This window comes from Lactuca virosa, chromosome 3 (assembly GCF_052849685.1).
Source record: "Lactuca virosa cultivar CGN04683 chromosome 3, Lactuca_virosa_CGN04683_v6, whole genome shotgun sequence".
Classification (NCBI taxonomy): Eukaryota; Viridiplantae; Streptophyta; class Magnoliopsida; order Asterales; family Asteraceae; genus Lactuca; species Lactuca virosa.
In genome coordinates this window covers 34,689,638-34,711,307 of record NC_136428.1, presented here as the reverse complement: position 1 = coordinate 34,711,307, position 21,670 = coordinate 34,689,638, and the positions used below count along the sequence as shown (strand labels likewise).

General features: G+C 36.9%; 1 protein-coding gene and 1 long non-coding RNA gene across 2 annotated transcripts; one reads left to right on the top strand and one right to left on the bottom strand.

Moving 5' to 3' along the window:
- The first annotated feature begins 11,624 nt into the window (after positions 1–11,624).
- Positions 11,625–13,014, top strand: LOC145165459 (uncharacterized). Its single transcript, XR_013740063.1, has 2 exons — positions 11,625–12,115; positions 12,294–13,014. It is a non-coding gene; the product is annotated as an uncharacterized LOC145165459 (long non-coding RNA).
- A 3,808-nt stretch (positions 13,015–16,822) lies between these two features.
- On the bottom strand, positions 16,823–18,544 carry LOC145165458 (putative serine/threonine-protein kinase PBL19). Its single transcript, XM_079084195.1, has 4 exons — positions 18,014–18,544; positions 17,658–17,915; positions 17,376–17,498; positions 16,823–17,281 (listed from the first exon to the last, which is right to left on the bottom strand). Exons 1-4 carry the CDS (start codon positions 18,347–18,349, stop codon positions 16,901–16,903), a joined length of 1,098 nt encoding a protein of 365 aa, XP_078940321.1. The 5' UTR covers positions 18,350–18,544; the 3' UTR covers positions 16,823–16,900.
- Positions 18,545–21,670: the final 3,126 nt, after the last annotated feature.

The window sequence follows — 21,670 nt, the reverse complement described above, 5'->3', positions numbered from 1 at the left end:
CTGTCTAATATGTACTAGCATGCGGTTCATAAAGCTGAGATACACATAACAGGCACATAAGGCATCCTTCCTAGATCCTTAGTCCTAAACTTGCATGCAATTCTCATAAAGCTGATACACATTTAACAGGCACATAAAGCATCCTTCTTAGATCCTTACTCCTAAACTAGCATGCAGTTCTCATAAACATATCATAACATAAAATTGTATGGGTAATTTGGGGTACTTACTTGAGCTCGGCTGATTGCATGCACCACACCCTTTTTCTCTTTTCAATGTTCTTTTTCTCTTTTAAAAAATCTTTTGTAAAAATGATTTTCTTTTGAAAATTTGCATACCATGTCCTTAGTTTGAGTTCATACACACCCGAGAGTGTGCCCGAATCCCTCAAACCAAGGATCTGATACCAACTTGAAACATCCTAAAAATACAGACCAAAAATTTCTTTTTAAAATCATTTATAATAAAAACATAAGTCATCCATCATCATAAAGAAAACCATAAATCATGTATCTCAGAACATCGTGTCAAATACTGTATCAAAATCACATGAGAAAAATATCAGAGTCTAAAACATCCCAGGCTGAAACTGTGGTGTGTACCATGCGATCATCCTGAGCCCTTACCCTCGCTAGTGGAAGTACCTAAAACCAAAACTGAAAACTGTAAGCAAGAAGCTTAGTGAGTCTCCCCAACTACCACATACCATACACATATCACATAACATATCTTCATGGCATCGGCTTTCCCGGCATCGGGCCCCGCCCGACATCGAGCAGATCTTGGCACACATATACATATCAACAACATATAACATAAACACATAACCCTAGCATGAAAACATTCCTCAGGCCCCGCCCGACATCGGACCGAGATCCGGAAACATACTAACATTCCTAGGGAACCGCCCCGGCATCGGACCGGAGTCTGGAACATACTATCATAACATATTAACTAGACATTCCTCGGGCTTGCCTCGGCATCGGACCTAAGCCCGGAACACATAACAAACATGACCAAGAATCACAAAGACATCAAGCATACAAGCCTACAAGCATTCCTCGGGACTGCCCCGACATCAGATCAGAATCGGGAAAATATATAAACCTACTTCGGGCCTTGCCCAGCACCGGACCGTAGTCCGGAACTACTGCTATCTAAACGGGCCGGCCTTGGTGCCTTAGACCCGTTCCTACTAGAGAAAACTCACCTCGCAAAGTTGTCTGCAAAAAATCGCGGTGAGGAATATCTGATAGCTGCTCCAACGACTCCCCGACTATCAATATCACAATAATACTTAGTCAAAATCTGATAATCCTTCTCATGGTAAAATGACCATTTTACCCCTGGTCAAAGTCAACATCCTGGTCAAAGTCAAAGTCAAGGTCAACTCCCAGTCAACCCCAACTCGTCGAGTCATCTCCTAACTCAGCGAGTTCATGAACAACTCAGACTCGTGGTCAGCTAAGTCAACTCGTCGAGTCCCTTCCCAGACTCGTCGAGTTCTTTCTGTCATAACATCGGGACATATCGACTCTAACTCGTCGAATCCCTCCTTGGACTTGTCGAGTTCTTCAGCTTCCGAGTCCTAATTTTGTCCAACTCACTGATTCATCTCCTAAACTCAATGGTTTCACTCACAACTAGAAAAGGAGTTAGGGTTCACGACCCGACTCGCTGAGTCCAAGAACAACTCGTCGAGTCCTCCATGTGACATATCCATTCAGTCGATTCTAATCCATTCCAATGCTTCTAACTCACAGATCTGGACTCCTTAGACTAGCATTACACGTAAAGTTGCTAACTTTACGTGCATGCATGGTGTTATGAAGCTAAAACACCCAATCCAAGCCAAAATGAAGGTCTAAGTCATAGAATAGTGCCATGGTTGAATAAAGGTGGCAAATTTGAGCTTCTAAAGCTCAAGAGTGCCCAGATATGAAGTCCTTTCATCACCAAGGGTTCAAATCTCGGATTGACCTTGGAAATGGCCCAAAAATGACAACATACAAGCTAAGAAGGAGATATAAGTGAATAATAGCCAAGGTATAAGCTTTATACCTCTATGAAGATAGAAATGAGTCCTTAGCTCTAGATCTTCAACCTTCCTTCTTCTAGCTTAAAATCACAACAATGGCAAAGAAATAGCTCAAGATCACTCAAGGTTGATTAGGGTTTCGAGGTGATGGAGGCTGGGATGGAGTCCAGATATGATGCTTAAATAGGGTACAAGCCCTAAAGATTAGAGTTTCATCCAGCCTGTCCTACTCGTCGAGTTAGGGCTTTGACTCGTCGAGTAGCTCACTTAAAACCCACACATATACCGCCTTCTACTCGACGAGTTAGGGCCACCAACTCGTTGAGTAGCCCTTCCAAAATGAATAAATAAATGAATTAAGTGCATACCAGGAACCAGGCGTTACACAAATCATGAAGCCTAACTAGCATGCAACTTTGATATATGAATCATAAAAACTAGTTAGATTATTACCTCTTGTTGTAGCTTGTAGAAATTGGCCTTATAAGAGCTTAGCACCTCAAGTGTGATGCTTCAATAAAGTCATAAACACCAAGAACAATTATAGGAATATGAGAGAGGTTTAGGAGACACCAAAATTGGCTAGCTTCTTCTTGGAATACTTGTGTATCGATTTTGGAGCTAAGGGAACACATTTATAGTGTAGAATCTCAAGGGTCACTTGTAAACCCTAATTCATACACTTAGGCTTTTAATCCAATAACACTTCATGGACTCTCATATGAATTTAGTCCATTACTTGTTGGAGCATGGAAATGCTCTACAAATAATGAGTGATAATTAGGTTGTATTATTTTCCCTTTATTGTATTGTTGGTGTATTTTCTCTCCCTCATATATAAAGGGAGAGGTGGTTATTTATTAGTATGCACCTTACTCACAATTTAATTCTAGAGAGAGAAAAGTGGTGGGTTCTCTCCACCTAGGGAGAGTTTCTCTCTCTCTCACCAATGTTCTTCATGAATATTATTTTATCTCTCTTTCTTTCTCATCTTTCAAGAATTCTCATCATATGTTCTTCATGATTATTTTGTATACATGATAAATTTAGAGATATTATTTCTTCCGCATCCACCGTTCGTATAAAAATGGGTCTCTACAATTGGTATCAGAGTCGTACCTTGAAGGTTTAATCGACTAGTTCAAGGGAACGACTCCCGTTCGGTGATTATCTTGAAGCGATTTTCGTGTTTTTGCAAGAATTTTTAGGTCCTACCGGAAATTTTTGATGAGTTTTCTATTTTTCTGTGGTGATTCTTGCTTAGAAGAATAATTATGTTGCTGCTGCTCACACAAATTCTCTGCTGGAAATTTATGTTCTTGAAGTTCTTAGTATTTTTCTGTTGAAGAAATGAAGAAAAATGGGAGAAGAAATTATTTATGTGGTCTCCAAAATGTTGAAGAAATTGTTCCAGGGGTTATTTTGTTCCTGGAAATGAGAAGACACAAATTAATAGGCTTATTTTCTTTGAAGTGGTGTTCTTTCTTACCCAGCAGCTTGTAATTCTTCATGAGGTATGAAGTTCTTTATTCCTCATTTTTCTTGCTATGGATCTTTAATTTGAAAAGATATGGACGTAATATGTGTTTTCATAAAGCACTTTGTCCTTGTTACTCTTTTGGGTAAAGAGTACTCTACTATTTACTCCCTCAAAAAGACAAAACCATGTGACTTTGACCTTTCCCATCACCTTTTGTCCTTTAAAACCCACCTGCATACTCTTCCTTTTGCCTTCCCAAGACCCATTTTTGACTTATGATGCTTTATAAAAGATTCCCTTATTAAAATATGAATAAATGGCATTTTCGGTACCATTTTTCATGAAAAAATAGCATTTTTCGTCACCTGTTCAGCCCTTCTCGGACCCCCAAACCGCAGCCAAAAACTGCCTACCGGAGCCTCCTAAGAAGCCTCCCCGCATCCCTTCTTACCCTTGATCTGAAGCTCCTCTCAAGCCTTGGTCCGCAGCTGAGATGTCTGCAGCCATCCTTCTTGCTCGGACCGCATGTGTCATCCCCATTTTTACGGCCAGAAAAGACCGATTTTGTTTATGCTTTTTAATAAAAATCAGAGTAACTTCTTAAGAAAAGTATTGCGGAATTTGTTCCCAAAACAAAATATGATATAAATTTTATCAAAGCATTTCTTAAAGAAACGTATTTCCATTACATTACAAAAACTCGGGATGTCAATCATCGATACAGACCATAAGCATAAACTAAAAAGAAATAAACATCTTAGGCCACAAAACACTATCTGGCCTCAAATTCGTAATCTCTCGTCAAATCATCCAACTATGCTTTTGCCACTACCTGTAATACAAGAAACTAAGTGGGTCAGGCTGGGGAGCCTGGTGAGCATATAGGGTTTTCAACCCACAATAAATAGTTCATTATTTATTTTCATCAAATCACTAACCCGATTACCCGTTCCCGTTATCCTCACTTTACGTCCCTAAAGCATCTATTATAAGGGATCTATCCTAAGGAATTTCATCGGGATGGGCACTACTGCTAAGGGGATTCCTCAGCCATATGTGTTCGTAAGGCAACCATCGGGGGGGGGGGGGGGGGGGGGGGGATGGAGTACATCTTCAAAACACCTACAGGTTGCGAGCCTGCTAGCGTTCCACTAGACTGCCTAGAAAAGTCTGTGGTCGTCATCTATACTCCGCTAGACGACTGGATCATCTTAAACATCGTAAACATCGAGGCCTCTCATCATTTTAACACATCATCTATTTCATCTACCCATTGTTCTACCCAACATATTTGTAAATATAAATACATACACAGTCCAGATCTGAAAAACAATGTTTACATCCTTCATAACTTTCAAAGCATAAAATATATATACGGTCTAGATCTGAAGAAAAAGTTCATATCTGAAGGAAAGAAGTTCAGATCTTTCATCCAACATAGATCTCAAAGTATACAGTTTAGATCTGAAAAAAAGTTTAGATCTAAGATGAGAAAGTGTAGATCTGAAGGAAAAAGTTTCAGATCTGAAAGAAAGAAGTATAGATCTTTCATCCAGCAAACATCTCAGGTAAACAGATAACATATATATATATATATATATATATATATATATATATATATATATACATAGCACATAATTTATATAAAATACTTCATATTTATGTGTAAGATGAAAGTGACTATACACTCACATGATAAGACGATGATCGGACAGCACCTCGTCTCTGAAAACAATCGTTTCCGATAAAACCGGGACGTTTTCTCCAAAACCGGGCTTTACGCGGGCAGAGTCTCGGCTCGGAAACTTTACTTCTCGGGATCCTCGGGGCTTCGGGACTTGCTTCGGGTGTCGGGAATGATACCGGGGATTCGGGGGTAAAGCTTGCACGTAAAACGAGTGAGAGAGAAAGAAATGAGCAACCAAATTCGGCAGCCCACGACTTCTATTTATAGGGGCTGAAACCTCGATTTACGTTGGGCGTAAATCCTAATTACGCTGGGCGTAATGCCTCTACAAGCAGTACGTTGGGCGTACTTCGGTTACGCTGGGCGTACTCTTCGGATAAGCTTTGGTATGCGTGCCTCGAACCGAAATCACTTCCGAATCTCCAATCGCATCATTTCATAAACTTCAAAAATTCAAGGTCACTTCGGTCTTCAAGTTTGCGTAATATGAAAAATTCAACTTTCGAATTTCCATATATATTTCTCCCCCTTTTTATAATCGAAATTTGATTATAAAACCAACAAGGAAAGAGAACGTGCTCTATTCGGAATTTTTCGTGTCAAAACTCCCCCTTAACATGTGGCAATAACTTTGTGCTTCAATCCGGAAAATCCAAAAAATCTTCAATTTTTAGCTTCGTTCACGGACCGCTTTTGACAAAATTTCTCAAAAATGGGTAGAAATTGTCAATTTCAAAATTCTGCAGTGACCCGGTGCGCCCAAAACAGCCAAAAATGCGAAACTCTCCCCCTTTTCCAAAGCTGGGTAGAAAGTGTCAATTCGCATAAACTGCAGGGGCCTGAAATGCATATTCTTCAATTTCTCAGCAAAATCAGTCCATTTTTGAAATTGGGCAAAAACTGTCAAAATTTCGAAACTTCAATGACTGATTTCGAAATTTCTGCTTTTTGTCCCAAAATGTCGAAAATCACCCCAAATGTCGAAGTTGGTTATGTTGTGCCAAACTGTCGAAATTTCAGGGACTGTTTTCGAAAATTCTTCCTCATTTCTTCCAAACTATCGAAAATTACCCCAAATGTCGAAATTGGACCATTTGTGCCACTTCGTTAAAAATGCAGGGACCAAAATCGAAAATAATTGTTTTCTTCCCAAATCTAACGAAATTAAATGCAGATAACGAAACTTCATCTTCACTTCGTTAATCAGGTAACGAAGTCTTCCACAGCACCATTTTTAACGAAAATTTTGCTTGAAATGTCGAAAATTACAAACTTTCGTTAGTACCGGTATCACCAAATCCTTCAATTCATTATTTCCCCAACCCAAATTTTCGAAATAACCAAATCTTTTTTATTTTCAAAGTAAAACCAAACGTTCGACAGTAAATCAAATCCATTTGACCATATTCGTTTCTGATAGCACTTGTACCAATAATCACAAGTCGATTGAATGAACACTAATTTTGACCATATTGCATTTGACTTCCAATTCAATACTTCGCCTTGCCCAAATCGATCAGATAACGAAGCCATGGAAGCCAAACCAAATCATCTATCAATGATATGAACAATCGATCACTGTTCTTCAATCAATCGTCCTTTGACTTTCGAAAGTCAACCTAACCATCGATTATCAGCCTTCGCTTGTCGAAATCAGATGACTTCTCAAACAATTTGTTCTTCATTTTTCTACTATCGCTTCCAGTAGACATTTAAGAACCGAAATCTAATCATAAGAAACCACCGATCAACGAACCATCGATCAACGAACCTAATTTCAACACAGGTTCGTCTTTAGCTGGTAAATCAAATTCCCGATATCGATCATACCATACATCATCCAAGAACAATCTTTGAAATCAATCGACCTAAGCATCAAATGTTCAACATCAAAAATCACGTGTGTTGACTTTTTGGTTTGACATGATTATTCATCTGTTCTTGAATATTCTTCATCAATCCATCAACCAAATTTCACAAAATCTTCAAATCGATGATCAACAATAAGATTCGAACAAACAAGATCAAGAAATCGATCGGATTATCATAAATAAGAGAATCTAAAGATCAAATTGATCAGATGAAGAACACGATATGTAATTCAAATGTGAAAATCAAGTTATTGTTCTTGGTAATCAAAAGATACACGAAATTCACTACGCACGAATTTATTCAGATTCAATGAAAGAAAAATTAATCGAACAATTGAATTTGATTTGTATACATGATTCACCGACTGAAGAAACGACTGTGTATACTCGTGAAGGATACGAATCTGATAGAAAAATCGTATTAATCAATTGGAAATAAAACTTGGGCTTACAAAAGTGGATCATGAATAGTAACCGAATTTCGATTTTGGGCTCAATTTTTCATGAATAGTAACAGATAAGAAATTTGGATCAATTTTGGCTCATGATCATTGAACATTAACTTCGAAAAATTTTGGAATTTGATTTTATTTATGAACTTTTGATCTAAGCAATAATGAATGGATCAATCAATAGGGTGAAACGAATTTCGATCCATTGAGACAAAACGATCAAACAATCAAGAACGCAACACACGAATCAATGAAATTAAGAGAGATCATAGAGAGAGACTCACCAAAAATGCTCCAATTGTGACAAATTTTGCAAAACCGAGAATCGTTCTTCAAAAAAAAATCACGTTGATCTTTGAAGACCCGCTCTGATACCAACTGATGTGAATTATGAGCTTTGGTTTGGCTTGCGGAATTAAAGAACACACAATGAACACGGTGATTTCGGTGTTTAAGAGATGCATTCGATTATGTATGGTGTTACAAAAAGGGATCTAAATCTAAATCTACATAAATAACACACACTTACACACTCAATTTTACATCTCTCAAGCACACCTCCATAAGTGGTATGAACCCACCTTATATAGAGGTGTTTACATGTCTCTCTCTCTCTCACTCTCTATCTCATGTCACAAGGCTAAAGCACCATATGCAAGTGGGTCTACAAAAGTCAAACCATTTACAAAGTCATACATGGATAACTTTGTACCCAACACAATGCTTCGTAGAACAGATCTTTATGTTGGCATTAGTGAGACGTTGGCGCTGATTGAAGTAAACGTGTCTTGGTTTTGTCTCATCGGATTCTAAGGTTCGACCTTACAAATATCTGTGGTGTTGGGATACTCGATAAAATGGAAAACCATTTTTAATCCATATGTAAGAATTTGCCTTCATATCTTCAATATATGTTGCTTCTTCTTTAAAATGGAAAATCATCTCTATCCCTTTAGTATCTCCGTCATTTTTTCGGGGCTAATATGAATAGAATATTAAATTTGACTTCGCTTATTGATAAATGGAAAAAGATCTCCTTGTGGAAATTAAAACTCTAGCTAAACATCTAGTTCACCTATACTAAAACTTTGACATCAACTTTTTTTTGAACTAGCAAATATTATTAAAAAGGACCACCATCTAGCAAGTTACTAGACGGGGCCAGGAGAACAACTGGTTACAACAGCAATTACAGCAAGATCAATGATCTTATACACAACTTAGAGGACATGCATACCATTCTACCCACTTGAAATTACAATTTGTTCTCCTATGTTTTAGCCAAGTATACATCGATGATTTCACTCCATCTATAATCTTAAAGGGGGAAGTACGTATGTTTTTAAACATCCAGTTGCATCTCGATTTCCATATCAGCCATATAGTGCCAAAGCATACGCTGATGAAGTTATTTCTCCTCTTCACACATGAACCCCAGTTTTTTAAGAAACTTATGAGTTCTCCAATATCATGAAACTGCGGTTGAGGAATCGCACACCATTTGAACACCAACTCCCAAACTGCAGTCATCATAGGACAACGAATCAGAATATGTGTCGTGTCTTCATCCTCCTGTAAACATCGCGAACACTTAGCTTCAACCCCTGGCACCCCTCTTCTTATCAGCGCCTTGTTGGATGAAATTCGACCAAGATTGGCTCTCCAAATGAAAGTTAAGACCTTGATTGGAATATTGTGTATCCATGGGATAATCACATCACTACTCGTCGGTTCCATATTATCCAATTTTGATCTAAGATCATGTACGTGATAGTCTCCATCATTCGATATGGTACACTTCCAATTATCCATCCCGGATGTCAAGCGGAAATCACATATGATAGTTAAGAGTGTTTGCAAACTCTGTATCTGTTCATCAGATGTTAAGGGCGACCTCCACTTCCACATTGGACCTGCCTCATGAATCCTCTCCTTAATTGTACACGACTTTCGAATCTCCATTTGGAACAGTTCAAGGAATCTATTTTTTAAAGGTTCCTTATCACACCATGCATCCATCCAAAAGAGAGTGTCACCACCATCTTTAACCTGTTTTTTTTTTAATATCCTGAAAATTGATTCCCGTCTTTTCTAATTCCTTTATTACCCCTGCTATATTGTTCCATACAATGGGGATGGTTTTCTTTGAAAGTCTCTCTGCAGGTTTACCGTTTAAGTTATGAATACCCACGACTACTCTTCGCCACAGTGTTGATGTGTTATTCTTCATATCCACCACCATTTAACTATTAATGCAAGGTTAAAAGCTCAAAGGGAACCTAATCCCAAACCCTCCTTTTTTCCTTTGATGCAATGACTTTCTCCCATGAAACCCATGATATTTTATGCTTGTTATCACCTCCACCCCAAAGAACTTGTCTACGGATTTTTTCAAGTATTTCAATGACTCCTGTTGGAGCTACAAAGATTGACATGTAATATGCTGGAAGGCTACCGAGAACAGCCTTAGCCAAGGTTAGTCTACCTCCAAATGAGAGTGTTTTTGCTTTCCATGGAGAAAGTTTGGAATAGAATCTGTCAATTATGGGTCTCAAATGCTTTTTTAACTTCATATTCGCACCCACCGGTATCCCAAGATACGTGAATGGCAGATAGGCAGGTTCACATCCTAATGGTGCAGCCCATCGAGTGACTTCCTACATATCAACTCCAATACCAAACACCCTTGACTTAGTAAAGTTAACTTTCAATCCCGATGCTACTTGAAAACATCTCAACACCCTTGCAAGGTTTTTAATATTATCTTGATTCCACTCTCCTACAAATAGGGCATCATCGGCATAAAACAAATGTGAGATGGTTGTTTCCGGGTGTGGAACTTTGATTCCTTGAAAAATCTCCTTTTGACAAGCCGCCCTCATAGCAATATTAAGACCTTCCTTAGCTAATCTTTGACATCAACTGAAACACCTCACGTATATGCTTAATGTCAAATAGTCGCTTACATACATAAATAAATAAATAAACCATTGAAGGAAAGTTTAGTTGCGGATAAAGTCTCAAACATTCAAACCTTTCAATCATTTCAGATTTATTAAGATTAAAATATATGAGAGCGAAACGGCAAAATCAATAGACAGTGATTAAAGTAGAAATTAATATATCAAACATCAAAATTAAAATGTCTTCTAAAGTTATCTACGCTTCTTCGTTCGTCAAATCACCAACTAAGTCTCCTAAGTTAAATACATGTCAAAATATGTAAGGTTGAACGTTTATATAAAGTGTATGAATACTCGCAATTTATAAAATAGTCAAAATACATAGGTTGAACATTCATTCTTTCTGGATGCAAAAAATTTATGTCTAATACCTTTAATTTGGATATCATAAATTCATCTGACGTATAATTCTTCAAGTTTGTGACATTATCACTTCTTATGTTCCAACGTGAAGTTGGAATTTTGCTTCAATTCTTTAGATAAATTTATGATCTCATTTGCAACTTCTGGATTTACTACTAGAAAATAGGTTTTTAATGACATGCATTGCATGTTATTAAAGTCTCGGTCGTAAATGAAGATGACACGCATTTTGTGTCATTTATTTTAGACATGTATTTGTATATCATGTATATTTACGATACACAGTGGTGTCCTAAATTTTTTATAATTTTTATAAATTCTTAACAGACATTCTTATGTCATTATTTATGACAGATTTTATAAAATATATATTAAATTTAAATTTACTAATGTTTTAATTAAATCACACATTTAATGTCTCATAAAACAAAATAAAATATCATACATAAAAAATACAATATGCCAAATACAAATAATCATTCTAATGGTAAATAAATATAATACACTAGTAATATGAGTTACACACTCCCATGATTTGTAAATTATGTACGTAAGTACATTGAGAAAGTTCTTCACATGCATATTTAGACCCGGATGCAAAAAATAACAACCATCGGTGATCCGTTTTACCCAACGAAACCGCTTCATTTCTATCAAAATCCCTCGAAAACTTAATCACATGAAGACTTTCTTCTATAGCCAGACATAATATAATCACAATAAAGAAAGACTAAGCTTTTTCTAGTTGATATTAAATAAAACATCTTTTAGACAAAAAGTTATTACTAAGTAGCAAATAGATATACTTGATTAAAACTCAAAGATACAATAAAGAAATATAATTTGAAAACGAACCTTGCACTAAAATTATTAGGAGTTGGTCACTAGCTCATCACTCCGATAGCATTAGGAAGAACTCCATTTTGTATTCTTAGGACCTGTTTGATTTGTTTGATTTGGTGTTGATCGGGTCTTTTTCTGACTCGGTTTGGTAAGAATGTTTGATTTGTATAGATTGGGCATCTGAGCCGGTCTCAGTTCACAAAATTGGTCTGACTCCGTCTGGTAAAAAACTAACGATGTTGAGACTACAACTTCATTTACCCGGATCTGCCCTTCTCCTCCTCCTTCCCACACGTCCGTTTTTTGCCCAACACCTTCATCTACGCTGCTCTGACCGTCGTCGTCGTCCATGTGTGTGCTATGACTGACCAAAAAACGGTGCCACCATCTTCCCTTTTCCCTTAATAAGCAGCAACAAGTACATCTTCTATTCTTCCTGATTTCATCTTTGATTTTTTTAAGCAATAGAAGTTAACAATTGAGGGTTTCAAGCTTGATTTTGCTTCGATCAATCAATTCCATGTTTTTACTTGAATATTCCTTTGAATTTTTTTTATTAATCAGTAATTTTATTTTGTGGGTCGTCCCGTGTCAAGTTTCTTGCAGGGACTTGCTATGTATGTAGGTTTTTGGGTGAATTGGACGATATTGCCCCTAGGATTCCTTATTGTCATAATCTTATGTATGGTAAGGAGCTTATTGTTATTTGCAGCCTTACGACGTCTGATGTAAGTGGGTGTGTTTATGAGGATGTGATAATGATCTTTAGAGCGAGTACACGAAGGACTTGGATTAATTGCGATATTTGTCTGCTAATGATTGTGTGGTGGTTATTAAGAGCTTTTATGATAGATTATGGTTAAAATTGGGTTGCGGATTTTGTATCAAGTTATGGTTCCTTTAGATTAAGGATGGGGATGATATCATATTGTTGCTGGTTTTCTTTAACAGCTTTGACCGGTTGCAATGTACATGATCAGAGAAATGTTGATTTTGGGTCGTCCAGCAAATTCCATTACTTAAAATATTTTGTTAAGTTCGTTTTGTAATCTATAAGATATGATCCATTGTGAAGAGATTCATTGCTTGTGAAGTGCATATTATCATTAGATACAAGCTTGAAGATGGATATTGAGCTTAAATTCAAGATAGAATGGAATTCGTGAGTGAGAAGAAGTATAGCAAATGGAGAGGGTGAGAAGTGATAATTGTTTCCTTGTGAAAATCTAGGTTTAAAAGGGTATTGTAATCGTTTAATATTTTTTTAGACAAATATTTTATTGTGACAACAATTAATAAGAAAAAAAAACTTATAAATTGATATGTGTTGGGGAAAGATTATTGGTTCAAGGAGCATGAGTCTCAACCATCACAGATGAAGTATTAAATAAAAGGGTAAGATGGTTATTTTTATCATTCAGCACAATCAGTTTTAAAACAAAATCAAATAGCCAAGTTTAATTTAGAGTAGCTTCTGGCTCAGTCAGATCTAACTCAATCAGCAACTATCAATCAAACTATACATAAGGTCTAAACTATTTAAATAATTTAGGGTTAAATATAAGAAATAGCAACACACTTCCGATTATATGTTTATTATAGCATCCTACTTTCATTTCTTCCTATTATAGCATTATGCTTTGAAAAATCTACCAAACTATAACAACTAGTAATTGAGCCCGCACTTTGCCGTGGGTTTTTACGTGATTTTTTTGCGCATTAGGAAAGTACTTAGTTGATAGAATTCAAACCGTTTTTATGACTATAATGTTCATTCTTATGTTACCATACAATTCTATGCATGAAAAATAGTTCCTTTTGCTAAATAATTTGGTTTCGACACCTAGTTTCTTACATAATAGTTGACGAAAAAATGTTAATAAACATGATAAAAAAGTAAGATTCAAAGACATATAAGAAAAGGTATATATTTATAACCTTAGCGAGTGAGCCTTGATAAGATATATGATACAATATGGTAATTTGATTTATCAACAACCTCTATTGAAGGCTTTCTATATAAAATAGCTCCAAGAAGTACAAACCTGAAACCTGTAAGGGTAAGAAGGTGGCAACACCATCTCCAATCAAAAACCAGAAAAAAAAAACCCAAATAAACCATAGCATAGTATATCATTGGGTATATAAAATTAAATTAACACAATAAAAGCTACAAACGAAGAACCTAAAAGTCGTAATGTCAAACCTCTTGGTGAACTTACTTGATGCATTTGTTTTCTATTTTATACTTATCCAAAGTATTAAGAAAGTATTTGTACACTTGGTCAGTAACCCTTTCGGAGAAGAACCATTAAACCTACAGGGAGGATAATATTATAATAAAATGCCCAAACATAAAAACAAATTCAATGTTATAGGTGATAGAAGAACAATCCGGATTCAAACTTCAGATCCAAAAACTCAGATCAAACATTCGAATCCATCAGACAAGTTACCTGAAACATTCTTGTAAAATTGTCATTCAATATGATCAACATGTAAAAGAGTTACATTTAGGAATATAAAAACCTGAGCATGTATATATTGCAGAAAGTGGCCAAAGCCCTGATGGTAATAGAGTAACAGTTCTCATACTACATAAGGGCATCCACAATGCATTGAACTCCACAGAGTTCAATGGATTTTCACATCATCTTTCTACAATCCATACAACTCTATCATTTTTTTTCCTACAATGCATTGAACTCTATAAGGTTCAATAAAATGTTACAAAATGTAATTTATAGTAAATAATTAAGAATTAAAAACTTTCCTTTTTCCCAATGAAGAGTTCAATGTCCATTGAACTCCAAATCCATTGAATGTCAATGTGGCATCTCACAATAGTGGAGTTTCATCAATTGAATGACACATAGATTTGCCACCTCATTGAACTCTCCCACTGAATTCACCATTGTGGATGCTCTAATACGGGGATCATCTATTGTTATTATTGTTCTCTCTATAAAATAAATCATAATTCTATTAACCTAAAATAAGAATCTTGTATATATACTCTCCAAAGAATTGAATAAATATTTCATATTTTTTTGTTTTATGGAATATATAAACCATAAAATTGTAGGCTTTTACTTATGCTCGGTACAACCACATATGAATATAAAACACGGGAGAAATAAATTCTAACATGTTCTTCCGCCGCTTTAAATAGAAGCGTGAGGTTCTGGAGTGCTTATTAATGATGCGATGGTGGACGTTAGTGGTGGCCGACGGTTGTGGTAGGCAGGGTTCATTTCATTCTAGCAGCAATGGGAGATAAGTGGTGCGATGCAACGGTTTGATGGAAAGAGAAATGGAAGGGTGTGGCAGGGGATGCGATGAGTGGTAGCGGAAACGATACTAGAGAGCTTTCTTGATGGAGGCGGTTGAGTGTGGTCGTGGCGGGTGTTCGTCGATAGAAATATGGGCGGATTATGGTGCAGAGTGCAGACGACGGCCATGGAAGATGAAATCTAGGGTTTTGGAATAATGTAAGAGGTAGAGAGAGGGTAAGGACTGTATGAGAAGTTACCGGATAAGATGTAGGAGTCGGATGTGAATGAGTAAGCGGAAGAAGCGGCGTTGGGGGTTGCACTATGAACGACGGGGAGAGAGAGAGAGAGAGAGAGAGAGAGAGAGAGAGAGAGAGAGCAGGGAACAGAAGAAGAAGTAAGAGGAGAAATGAAAAGAGAGTGCAGTGTAAATGGTACTATTAGCTAGAGTAAATTTGTCTAACAAAGGAAAACTTACATTTTGTATATATTTATAATGTAACCCAAATACAAAAAAAAAATAATAAAATAATCTTCAATATTTAACGATGTAATTCAATTCATGCGCACTGCAATGCTCGTGGATATGTCATGTATTTCAAGTTGTCTCCGGCGTGGCTTAACAGTTTGTGGGCTCTAAGCGAACCAAAAATTTGGAGCCCTTTGGCTTTTATTATACTTAACGTTATAAACTTTTTTTTATTCGGGTTTAGGACTGACAATAATAAACTAAAATGTTTATAAATGGCAGAGTTAATTTTCATCTTCAAGAATCAATATCGTTCACTATGACGTGACTTATAAGAAAATTAGTAATGGATTAATTGAGATTTGAGATATATTAATGTTGGTTTAAGTTTGGAGAATATGGGCCCTAAGCCCTAACTTAGAAAAATATAAGGTTCACATGAGTTGTCTATCTTTAAATGAGACAAGCTCTCAATGGTTGCGAGCATCACTATTAATTGGAAATTAACTGCTCATTATAGTTGTGGTTTTTAACTTGAAACTATAGTATTTGTTATTTATGTGAAAAATAAGCAACTAAATGAATTAACAAGCCTTAAAAGTGTAATCATAACCGAAATTTTGTACACTGATTATGGGGTAGCTGGAGTAGCTAAGGCAGCCTTACGAGAGGCAGTTCACACTGCCGGATAGCCAGAGTCAGTCCACGCGGCCATGAGACAGCCCCAAGCCCCAAGGTAGCGCGGACACCGGCTCAACATGGAGCAAGGCAGCTTGATAGTATTCCATTTTTCCATTCCAATAACGTTACTTTGAGTCGGTATCGTAGTAACTCCAATTTAGACGTACGTGTAATATATAATTTCATTGCTCTATTTAAAGAGAACTAAACTCGGCTGGTTATTACTGAAATGGATATCAAGTATTCCGAATTGCACGTGTCCAAAGTTAGTAAAATCATATTTTCTATCTAAAGAAATTCATGTTTTTCAACACAATTTTCACATACCATGATGGTATTTGATATCAAGAGGTCGGTGGATAATCGACATCACTTGCTAACAGATTAGTATAGTTGGCAAAACTGATTAGATTGGATAAGTGGATCAAAATGAATGGCATCGCTCGTCCACACATTTGATGTCCTTTTATAATTTCTTAAATATTTAATTTATTAAATTATTTTCAATTTATCCGTCCCACTTGTTAGAAATACATATTTTCAAGATTGCAATTATCGAATCAATTAGAAACTTTTAAGAAATGAGATCAATCAGGCTGCTGGACTAGGATGCCACTCTTGACCAAAAAGATAAAGTGTTGATGTGCATTGTACAACCATAAATGCATGTGGTACAAGCTTTAATGCATATGCTCCAAGTGGGTACATTAGAAACTTTTTATTAGAAAAACAATATACTCATAGATACATGAACCTTTACAAATGACTCAAAAACATGACTCTATTTGTCATATACAAGTCCAATTTGGGAGTCACTGATCACGTCTCTCAACCCCTTGACCACTTGGCTCATTGTAGGTCGGTCATCAGGGTTCTTATACAAGCACCTAACAGCTAATTTTGCAATGCTTCTAGCATCATCCACACAATATTTATTGTTTAATCTTTTGTCCATAATCATCCGAAAGTTCTTGCTATCAGCAGGGAATAGTTTGACCCATTCAATAAGCTTTTGTTCGCCTTTCGGTCGGTTTCTATCCACTGCCTGTCTGCCCGATAGGATCTCAAACAGTACAACTCCAAAACTCCATACATCACTTTTCGCTTTCAGATGTCCCGTTTCGACGTATTCTGGGGCAGCGTATCCATACGTCCCAACAGGCTGATATCAATAGTAACACTACCAGTTGTTAGACAAATCAGAAAGCACCCAAATAATCCGTTTTATTGTAGTAGCACATATAAAAAAGACTTACCATTGTAGATACATGACTTCGGTCTCCTTGAGGACCTTCTCTAGCAAGACCGAAATCAGAAAGCTTCGGGTTGAATTTTTCATCCAATAACACGTTCGAAGTCTTGAAATCACGAAATATCACCTTCCAAAATCGATAATTAGAAACAATATGTCAACAAATAGCGATCAAAAACCTTTGAAAATGAAACTTTTTCAATTTTGAAACTGATAGGAGATATGATCCAGCAAAAAACCTAATGAGGCAGTAGCCAGTAGTATGTGGCTGACTAGTGAATGATACCTGAATTTCCAGCCCTTTGTGCAAATAAGCCAAACCCTCGGCTGCACCAAGGCAGATTTGAAGCCTCGTTTTCCATGGAAGTGGTGGCAGAGTTTGGCTAAAAAGATGAACTGCTAAGCTTTTGTTTGGCATGTATTCGTAAACCAGTAATCTTTGCATCCGATCACCATCAACAGAGCAATATCCCAGAAGTTTTACAAGGTTGGGGTGATCGACCACGCCAAGAAACTGAACTTCTGTTTGCCATTCTTTATGACCCTATCACAAAATTCGCCACAAATCTCTTAAAGAATTGAACTTTTCGGAAACATAGTCGCAAAATACAAAACCCAGTTCAAAAAATTTCTAAGATTTACCTGCATGCCCTGTTTGTTAAGCCGTTTAATGGCAACCACAAGAGGATCCTTTTGAGTTTCAGAAAGTCTGATTCTTGCTTTGTAAACACACCCAAACCCACCTTCTCCGATCTTTAAAAGCTTGTTGAAATTACTGGTAGCATTCCTAAGATCTGAAAATGAAAATTTCGTCAAGGTGTGCTCTTTTTCTTTGTAGATTTCTGGTATGTTCCTTGGGGAAGAGATTGAGCCTGTTGACTTGACTGATCTTGTTTCTGATTTTGGCTTACTTGGAGGATTTTCTTCTTTTGGCTCCGGTGAAGATTTTGAATGAAATATGCTCAAACATTTCATCATTGAATGTGAAAATTGGTGAAAAGTTTTGAAATTTAGGGGAAATGAAACCTTGAAACAAAAAGCGAAAAGAAACCCAGGGATCGAAGAAGATGAATCTTGAAGATATTTAAGGGGATTAGTGGATTACAGGTAGATGTGTGGGTAAGCGTTGGGAGTAGAAATGAAGGTGGTGAATGGTGATGACGATGGGACAAGAAAATCCCTAAAAGGGAGGGAAAACGTAATGTTGACTTTGACGAACGTATGATGTAGTCAACGGGGGTGACACGCTTCATTCAATTGGTCATGTTTTTCTTACTTTTTACTCCTTTTTGTTTGTACATTACTTTCGGTTCACATAGAAGAAAAAAAAATTTATTAGAAAACTATTTATTATTATTATTTTTCATGGTTCTAAAAAGCGTGTGCTGATCTGATTCAAGGCGTGTCATGATGCGAGCCGTGGTGTAGTTTTTACGAAAACGTTCAATGCGGGTTTGTTAAGCGTGACGTCCAAATAACATATTAAGGCGCGCCTTATCGCGTTATGGCGTGAGTTTTTTTTTTTTTTATCGGACCTAAAATAATTGAGTTTTGTTAACTTTTTATATTAAATATTAATATAACACTTCTAAAAACTTGATATGTTTAACAAAATTCAATAATTATATGATTTATCTCTTTTAATATATATAAAATAGTTATGCTTTGAAAAACGCCAAGACTCGCCAAAGCTTGTCATGGCTTAACTTTGACCTTGCCACCAAGCCACACCTCATATTATTTAGAACCTTGTTATTTTTCTACATATTTAGTGTTGTAATATTTTGGTATTTAATAAAACTAATAAATTTTTATTACATTTGTCACCGTAAAGGATTGGTAGAAAGAAAAAATATAATAATATTTCATTTTTTTCAAAACAAACTCGAAAGTTTTAATTTCATTCTCGAACATTTATAATAAGAAAAATGACTCAAGTGGATAACTAACTATTAATTTTATTTATATTAGGTATATTTTTTTGTACATCATATATCATCTACATTATTGTTTATGTTCACAATATACCCTTTAATCGACTATAACATGTTTTGTCGGTTTTCTTCAATGACATCGATTAGTTATGTTGACATGTCTTATTATGTGACCTTAAAAAAAACTTCACCTCTTTCTCTTTAATGTAAGGTTCACGATTTAAGATTACGAACAACTCAACCCCTTTTCTACACCCCGTAATGTCGATCGAAGATTAGGGTTCCGAAATTGAAGACACTAGTTGAAGTCGATTGTAACATGTGAACAAGATGGCCTCAGATTCATGTACAAGTACATAACAGTAGATGATTGTTGTCAAGGTTTTTTCGCACCAAAACCATTAGTGTACTTGAACCCTGTTATGGTTTCAATCCGTGATGTCGACTTTGGTGGAATGGATCTTAAAGATTTGTATTGTTCCTTCAAAAGTTGAGTAACGGGAGTCATGATAATGTGTATTATTGCACTAGAAACAAAAGCTTAGCAAAAGGTATTAGGGAAATTGGTAATGATATTGACTACTATCAGTTTATTAAAATTGGTTATATACTTCTGGTTAGCTTGGTCAATTTCGTCCAATTCACCCCTAGTTGACGATGTTACCCCTTGTTGACACATTAATAAAGGTTTCAAAGAAATGAAAACATTAAACTTTCATTGAGAGTACACGATTTAGTCATAATACATCAAACAAAATACAACATTTTGTAACGCCTGGTTCCTGGTATGCTCTTAACTCATTAATTTATTCATTTTGAAAGGACAACTCGACGAGTTGGTGGACTTAACTCCTCGAGTAGAGGGCAGAACATGTGTGGGTTTTAAGCTATCTACTCGACGAGTCGCGAGCCCTCGACTCGGCGAGTAGGTCTGCTTGAAGGAAACCCTAATTTCGGGGTTTCGCACCCTATGTAAGCTCCTTAACCCCCACCCTTGGCCTCATTTCCAGCCTCCATGTCCCAAACCCTAATCCACGAAACCCTAGAGCTTTATTTGAGAGTGTGAGCCATTTGGAGTGATCTTTGTGTACTTTTGAAGCTTGTGGAAGAAGAAGAAGATAGAGGGCTCAAGAGGGAAAGAGTAGATCCAGAAACTACACACCATTTGCTACATTTTCTGGTAATCAAGTTTCTATCTTGGCTATTAGTTCATTAGATCTCATTATGTCTATTTTATGAGGGTTTTTGGGTCCAATCATGATAGATTTTGGAGAATGATCGACCCAAGTGGGTATTCTTCCAGATCTAGGACCTTGAAAGGCTGATATGACATAAAGGTGCAAACCTTATGCCAGTGGAGACCCCATGCAAGCCATAGAGTGTCATATTGGCCTTTTTAGCCCCAAAAGGCCATGAATGTAGAGAAAGGAGGGAACTTTACATGTCCAAGTAGTGTTAGGGGTTTAGATCTGTGGTTGTAAGCTTTAGTTTGGTGTGTGGATGGCTTGAGGACCAAGTTCTAGGTCCCAAGGAATTAGGGTTTGAGCTAAACCCTTTAAGAAAAGGTATTAACGGGTAAAGTTGGAAACTTTACCCTTAAAAGGACATTTTCAGGGTTTATGTGAAGTATAAAGCTTGGATCTGAAGTGTTGGGGCTTAATCCGTTAAGATAGCTCAACCAGACAAGGGGACTCGGCGACTCCAAGGGGGGACTCGACGAGTTGGGTAGGGTTGTCCCGATTGTGTACAAGGTGGAACTCGACGAGTCCGTGAAAGAACTCGACGAGTTAGTTTGTGTTTTCACGACTAAGATTGGCAAAGGAACTCGGCGAGTCAAGGGATTGACTCGACGAGTTTAGTCAACTCAAATGTTGACTTTGACTTGGACTGAGCGTTGACTTTGACTGGACCTTTGATTTGACCAAGGTTGACTCGTGAAGGGGGTCTTGACATAGGAGATGGTCATTTTACCCTTAGAAGGGTTATCAGTTTTTGACTAAGTGATTGTTGTGATAATGATAGTCGGGGATTCGTTGGAGCAGCCACGAGAGATTCCTCACACGAGATTTCAGCAGCCACTTTGAGAGGTAAGCCCTCTTCCAGTAGGAACGGGTCTAAGGCACCAAGGTCGGCCCGTTTAGTTACTAGTAGTTTCAGACTACGGTCCGATGTCGGGCGGAGCCCGAAGTAAGTTATATGTTTTTCCGGATTTCAATCCAATGTCAGGGCGGTCCCGAGGAATGCTTGTATGCTTGATGTCTTTGTGATTCTTGCATGTGTTTGTACTTGTATGTTTCCGGATCATGATCCGATGTCGGGGTGGTTCCCGAGGAATGTTAGTATGCTTCCGGATTACAGTCCGATG